Below are 7,735 nucleotides of genomic sequence, written 5' to 3' on the forward strand. Positions count from 1 at the left end.
CTGATAGGAAAATAATTTTTATTTAGGTCTTACTTTAAAAAAGGTAGCTTTCACATATAAATTTAGACTTAAAGATTACAGTGTATATTTACCAAAAGGAACATCCCTGAAGGATGGGCAGACTTAGTTCACTGACTGGGCCCAGGGAAGCTCACTCCACAGGAGGCTCGAGTGGATACACAGTTTAATTTTTCACAACAGTGCTTCCCTGTTTCTCAACCCTGCCACCAGGGCCTGTGGCTGGTAAGAAAACCCACAACCATCACTTTGGGGCAACAGCATTTCACTAATGGGAATAAGAAACACCTGTAGGAATGAAAGCACAAAGCTCAATGATCCAGATATCCCACAACAATCATTATCTGCAGCAACAATATGACAGGAGTATTGTATAGCTCAAAAATTCTTATAAGAAGGGCTAAAGAACACAAAATTCATTTAAAGGTAATTTATATAATTAAATGAGAAAAATTATTTTATCCATATTACAAATGCCTCTACACTATGAGGCCAAAGGAAAAGACCCTTTCAAATCTGGGCTTTTCTTTCTCAATGTTTGGCACAACCCTCCAGCTACTGTGAGATCAACAGCTGAGAGGTTCCAGGAAGTGGGCCCATTACTTTTCTGTCTGGCCTCAATACAGTATACACAAGAGCTGTCAACAAGCCGGGCGCACTCAGGTCTACCTGGGTAGCAAAACGTTCCAGGAAAGTTACTGTGATGGGGAAGAAAGGTCTGGATGAAGTAGGTCTATAGCCACAGGTTAACTTTGTCATCTTCATGGAAAATAAGTTCAACAGCTGTCCAGAAAGTCAACAGAATTCTGATCTTCTAGAGAAGGTGAAAGTTGTAAAAGCAACTTTGATATCAGCATCCCAGGGTCAGAGGAGAAGTAGACAAAGATGACCAAGGATGCTTTCTAGGTCACTTGGTTCTACTTTGTGAACTGCTTCAAGGAGAATCAGTATGTTAGTGACCATGGCGACCCTAGAACCTTGGCCTTTAGACACAAGTGCTGGGAAGAATGAATGTACCCCAAATCCAGTTTTAAAATAAAAACTTCCTGAAATTATAATACTGTGCAGTGAATTAAGGATTGCACACTGCTCCTATGTATGGTTAAAGCCCTGCCCCAGCTTTGGTTGGGTAAGAGGCGACATCTTAAGCAGTTGTCTGTGGCTAAAACCAGGCACTTTAGTCACACATGGGCTGGGGCAGCGAGATTGATGACATCACCCAATGGAGAGAACACAGTGCCCCACAGCTTTGGTGCAGTAAAGGTTTTATCTCCCTTAAATTTCAGCTGCTTTCTGTATCTCTGAGTCTGCTAATGTAATAAACTAGTGATTAATAATCTCTGCGAGGAACCTCTGGCTGGGTGGCAAAGTGCGTGTCCCTGCAGGCCACCAACCTGACTGTAGGAAAACAGAAAGGTACAATTTGTATCAAGTAAATGGTTGCTCAACTGGAAGATCATTTCCTAGGAACCTAGAGGCCTGGCTGTTAACCACATGGAGGAATTCTGGGACTAGACTAAAGGGAGCGTGGGTCCCAAGTGTCATCAGTCTTAACTTACCATTTCCTGATGGTCTTCTCTCTAGCCTCCTAGCTCTTGAATGTCTGAGCACATGTCCCCAGAGACCAATGTAAACATTATTCAATAGACCTCAGCTTTTAAAAAAACACAGCTTGTTATATAGTGTTTGACATTCCAGTGCAGGCAGTATCTTAGCATCAGACTTCCCCTCATTCATGAGTACCGGTTTACAAAGGAACACATACAGGATATTTGATAAAACTGTGGCTGAAAAGACCATTTGAGTGCTAGACAGCTGGCTCTATCCTGCAGTCAGCTGGCAAACCAGGACTATGACAAGAGAATCCTAACAGAGTACAAATTCTCTGTGAATCTTAAGAGTCCATATAACTACTGTTCCCACTTAGCCCCTTGGGTCACATCTTGATATGGGAGCACATTTCCACCTCTTGCATCAACCTGCGTTCTCCTTGTTTTGGATGGGGCTCTCTCCAGAGGGTTCAAGAGCAGCCTCAGGGGCCAGGGAGCCTTCTCTTCCAGTCCTAACATCAGAATATTTCAAAGCACAAGAGGAGTCCAAGAACATATTAGGGATGTTGCTGCCAAAGTAGATCTTACTGTTAGAAGCAATGGCCTGGTACTTCTTGAGCTCCAGATATTCTGGGGTCAATTTGTGCTGTATGGGATAAACAAAAGCAGAAAAATCAGAATACTTTGATGCAACAGTCATCTCTTTTTCCCTAAGACTGCTTCTCCAGCTGCTCTCCTGAGTAACAGGAATCAACTCCGAATGCTTGCCAGTGACCCTACTTTACTTTGGAGTGTGGCTATCCTATTAACAGCTAAGTTCTTGACTAAAATTCCTTTAACAAGCTCCCATCTTAATGCAGGATAAATTGTATGTCTTTTTAATAAATTGGGGGTCAAACAACATAGTATTCCTTTTGTAACTTATAAAGTGGCTTACATGCCTTTTCTATTTCATGTAGCTCAACTCAACCAGGAACGTATATAGAATTTCTACTGATTCTCCTGAGAGAGGTACACAAGTCAACAGTTCCATGTTAGGGCTTTTAAGGAAAAGCCTAGGTTCACAGTTGTTTAACCAGGTGTCTTAGTGACTCAACTTTTTCAACCAAATTTGAGAACTGGAGTATGTGAAGAAATCATCTAATCTGGCATCATGTTTTTACCCAGAAGTTGGCTATTTAAATCATTTGTGATAAGATGGATGTTTGTCAACCATCAGAACTGTTTCTACTAACATTTAAGTTTGAAACAGGACCTCACATATTTCAGGCTTCGTAGCCTGAACTTTGTCAACTGAGGATGACCTTGAACTTTAATAATGTTGTTTCACCACCAGATTACTGGGATTCCAGAGATCTGTCACCACACCCAGGTTGATGTGTGCTGGAGACCAAATTCAGGACCAGGCATGCTAGCCAACCACTCTACCAACTGAGCTACATTATCAGCTCCAATACAAGTATTTTGTATAAATCACACTGCTCAGACATATTCAACCTAACTTGATTTTGGTTTAAAACTCATTTTTGCCCCCCCCCCCCCAATATGTGCTATGAATGTTTCCCAGGATCACTCTAGCAATCCCTTCTCCATCTTGAGTCTGTCTTTCCTGTCCTTACTCTTTCTTGCACTTCAACATCTTTCAATCCCTGTATCTCTACCCTCTCTAGCTGGTTCTTGTCCTTTTTCTTATCCAAAACATTGCAATTAAATCTGGTCATACTGTACAACTAAATTACTTCTTAAAGCACTTTAAAAACACATTGATATCTGAGTAGCATTCTCAAGATGGAACAAAATTACGACCTTTTCAGAATAAGCTTGGTCTTAGTATGATCCTGATGCTTCTATCTGGCCACATTCTCCAACCATCAACTTGAACTGTTAGATGTATAAATTTCCCATCTTGCTTCTATCTTGACACACTTGTATTCTGTTTCTTCTGATGTTAAAATTGTTTCTAATTTTATATTGGTTTCCAAAGTTCTGACAACTCACATTCTGCCAACCTATCAAATCTCACCATTTCTTCTAATTTGTCCTTCCTTTCTAAATTAATTTTAATCATTCAAATTGCATGATCTACTTAGCAATGTCAGCATCACACACATATGTGGAAATGTATGTGTGAAGAGGTGTTATAACAACAAGTACCAGAGCTGTGCAGCAGGAAGGGCAAGGGAGGGAAAATGTAGCATAATACGTGAGACAGTCTTCAACAATGAAAAGGCATCTCACTCCCGAACTGCAAGTATGTCTCTGATGGGAAACACTGGTCTTAAGTTCAGCTTCTATCCTGAAAATCTAACTATCTGGAAAGCTATTCTAAATGAGTTTTCCTCTTTTCCTGTCACTCAAGAGATCACCAACTTTTCAGAGCCCCTTATAGTACAAGTGGATGGTTTTCGGGCATTTGACCTGTGTTTGTGCATCCGCTTATCTTTATTCCAGCCCTTACTTTTATAAAAACAGACAATGTTCCCTCCCTAACCAATGGATAGCAATATATCTTGCTAAATAATTGGTTGATGATGGGTTGGCCATTACCCTTTTCTGGCACTGAATTCAATTACTTCTACCACATGAGAGCCTGTGAAAACCGGACGCCAAGGAGAAAGTTACTAGGGACGTGGCATGCAGAGCAGTCACCTTGTTTGAAGTGGCATACTTGTGTGCAGCGTAATACTCAGCATCTGCTTTTGCCTTCTCTCGAGCCAGGAACGCAGCATCTAGCAAATACAACAGTCACAGCATGTTTGGGACAAAAGAAAACGGCCACTCTGCTCCCTCATCTGGGTAAGAGCACCTTTTCTACTGCTTAATATTTCAGTTGTTTGCCTCACTTTAAATTATGACATTAACAATTTTCAAAATCTCAATCCCCAGGATGGCTCCTTTTCAAGGAGAATACATTCATCACTATTAAACAACAGCTTTTTTGAGTTCACTCATTTTCTTCTCTAAGCGTTTCCTTTTTCCTCTACCTCCCTCCAATTTCCCATCACAGAAAGCCTTCCCCTCCATCCAGCCAGGGCTCAGGCACACTAACCATGTCTACATTGAAAAGCTCTACTCTATTATTGCATTGTGCCCACCCTCAGCAAATTTGATCCAGAGTCAGTTAACACAGAGAGATAAGAAACAGCTGAATATAAGTGTCTTCAAGACTGTGACCTAAGAACATCAGTATTAGCATATATAATGCCCTGGCTTCAATTACAAACATAACACTACGTGATTACAGAATTTCAGATTTTTCACAATTACAGAATTTTCAGACCTTATCTTTTCCCCAGCTAATTTGTGACAGCTGGAGGCTGCAGTTACAGGCAGTTGAGGACTGCCTGACATGGATGCTTAGAACCAAACTCAGGTCATCTGCAAGAGTAGTATGTGTTCTTAATCACTGAGCTATCTCCCCTGCTGTTACCATGCACATTCTTAAACTTTTTTCATTTTATTTTATGTATATGGGTATTTTACCTGTATATGGGTATCTTTGTGAATCATATATATACAAGAGGGTGTTGAATTCCCTTGGGACTGGAATTATAGACAGCTGAGAGCTACCACATGGGTCCGGTGATTGAACCTGGTCCTCTGGAGAAGTAGCCAGTGCTCTTAACCACTGAGCCATCTCTCTACACCTTTCTTTTGTTTCAGCAAAAGATTTTGAAGAATTCTTATATTTCGTCAGAGAATAAAGTGAGAGCTAATAAACCCCACTGTAAAGGCTGAACTACCAGTCACACAGTCTAAAGAGAGAATTAGATTATAAAAGGTTTTGTTTGCTTGCTTTTTGCTGTTGTTGTTTTGTGTCTTGAGTGTCAGGCTAGCTACTTCCTCCAGACCACAATATCCCATGGCTCTCCCCAACAAAACCATCAAGAACTGGTCCTGAGGCAGAAAGGCAGCTTAGGACACTCTGAAGTTTTTAGCCTTTCATCACTGTACCTTCAATCTCAGAAATGCGTTTTTCAGTTTCTTTCTCCATCACCTTCTGTTGAAACCGAATTTTTGCCACTTGTGCAATCTTCTCTGCTTCTATAACAACACAACAAAGGGAAACTCACTCAGAATCAGCAGCACATGGTGGCGCATTATTTACATGCGGCTTTACACCTGTAAACTGTAAAACTGCTTCTGAGGTTTTATCTGGGAATTTCTTTCTTTACTGTCCTATTCTGGTAGTGCAAGCTCTGTGGGAAGAAGGTTATACAGATTTTAGTCTTTCATGAGACATAGTTCACAAGCTAATGGTAAAAAACGGTACAGAAGTGAAGCAACACAAACTTATGGAAACATAGGACAACTACATAAGGTCACAAGAGAAAAACAGAATAAAGGAAATTAAACCAAGAAGATATTTTGAGGAAATTATGGACATTACCTGGTAGGGGTATGTCAGGAAGTATATAAGAAGATATATAGTTAAACAACAACAACAACAACTATAAAAAGAGAATATGGAGCCAGACAACAAGAGAAGACAGTAAAGAAAGCCTGTGTTTTAAGTGACACAGATGTTTGAGGTCTGGTAACTTCACAGCGTGAGGGCACAGGAGAAAAATAACTCAGGACAGTAGGACAGAACTCAGAATCAGACATTGCTGAGGACAGTGAGATGAAGAACGAGGGAGAGAGTAGTTTGTAACAAGAGAAGACTGAACACAGGAACACACCGTGACTCAGCAATTCTGTTCTGAGGCATGTTCTCCACAGTGCTTCTCAATAACCTGCCCCAAAGTACTATTTTTCCTTGAATTTCAATCTATTAGCAACCAACAGATTACAAACTATAATAGAAACAAATTATTAGAAAAGCAAAATTTAAAACAAAACAAAATTATACGTTCTGAAATTACTAGAGTCAACATACAAAAAAATGCTTTAAGAACTTCTTAAATTCTTAGTGGTTGGACTGTTCCATTGTGACAGAGGAAAAAGCTGGCACAGGCACTGTCCCACGCTGCTCTAGAAAAACTGCATGTGAGCACAGAGGCACCGAAAGGACAGTCATCACATAGCAGTGCTGCAGAAATAGCAAACTAGAGAGTAACTCTTCTGCAGGAATTCACCACAATGAACTGATTCCTGCTCACAAAATGAATTACACTGCAAACTGAAAATGAACAAGGCTACACTTCATTACCTACTGGAATCATTTACTTTTAAAGATTTAAGGACATCTGAGTATACAATCAAGTTCCCAGAATTCTTTCAATACACACAATGCTGTGTTGAGTCCCCTCATTATCCAACATAAAATTGATTAAGAAGGTCAAAGTCACAGTACCTATAGTCAGAGACATTCATTTCACAAATAAATCCATACCTATAACAGCCCTTTTCCTCTCTGTCTCAGCTTCTTTCTCCACAACCTTCTGTTTCTGGGCAGCTATAAGAAGTTTTGTCTTCTCTGCCTCCCTGTGAAGTAAAACATTATAAAAATCAGAAAAGGCTTTCCCTTCCCTTCTTCCTCCTCCCTCCTTTGTGGTACTGAGATACAGCACAGGAACATGCAGGTTTCAGAGTGTAGCTCAAGCTTATCTAAATGTGTGTGACCCTTCTGAACAAGGACAGAGAGAGAAGGGAAGGAGGGAAGAGGAAAGGAGAGAGGGTGAGCAGTGAGGGATAGAAGGAGGGGAGGAAAGAACCCATACAATTCATTTGTTAGTAGAAGCAATCATATCTAAAGTTTAAGATACTCTCCTGATCCTTGAATAAACATTGTTCCTATTAGTAGCTCAGATTCATAATCTACTTCCCTGCTTGACACTTTTTGCCTTATACTCTTAAAGTACAAACAGTTCTACAAGGAAGGAGGAGAAATAAAACTCTAAAACAAAAGATAAACTAGGAACAAAAAGGACTCAGGTTTATTCCACTACAGAGCCTTGGACTCTGAATCTATATACTTGCTATATTCTCTTTCTCCTCCCTAATACTGTGTGTGTGTGTGTGTGTGTGTGTGTGTGTGTGTGTGTGTGTGTGTCAGGTAACTTCTTTCTGGTCAGTTCAGAACACATAAAAAAGAAAAAGACTCAAAAGTCAACTCACACTCATCAGGCAAAACCTCCCTACAAGCAATGTGCAAAGACCCAGATTTGATTATCACAAAATAATAATAATAATAATAATAATAATAATAATAATAATAATAATAA

At 40.1% G+C, this 7,735-nt stretch overlaps 1 protein-coding gene across 1 annotated transcript in view; it reads right to left on the reverse strand.

Moving 5' to 3' along the window:
* The window catches only part of Erlin1 (ER lipid raft associated 1), a 27,883-nt gene continuing 20,148 nt past the window's right edge, over nucleotides 1-7,735 (reverse strand). Inside the window, exons 9-12 of the mRNA XM_055591658.1 lie at nucleotides 6,904-6,995; nucleotides 5,523-5,612; nucleotides 4,218-4,297; nucleotides 1-2,214 (exon numbers count right to left, since the gene is read on the reverse strand). Of these exons, the coding sequence (XP_055447633.1) occupies nucleotides 1,993-2,214; nucleotides 4,218-4,297; nucleotides 5,523-5,612; nucleotides 6,904-6,995 (484 nt within the window). The 3' untranslated portion in view covers nucleotides 1-1,992. The remainder of the gene's footprint in view (nucleotides 2,215-4,217; nucleotides 4,298-5,522; nucleotides 5,613-6,903; nucleotides 6,996-7,735) is intronic.

The sequence above is a fragment of the Psammomys obesus genome, unplaced genomic scaffold (assembly GCF_907164565.1).
Source record: "Psammomys obesus unplaced genomic scaffold, mPsaObe1.curated_primary_1811, whole genome shotgun sequence".
NCBI classification, from domain to species: domain Eukaryota; kingdom Metazoa; phylum Chordata; class Mammalia; order Rodentia; family Muridae; genus Psammomys; species Psammomys obesus.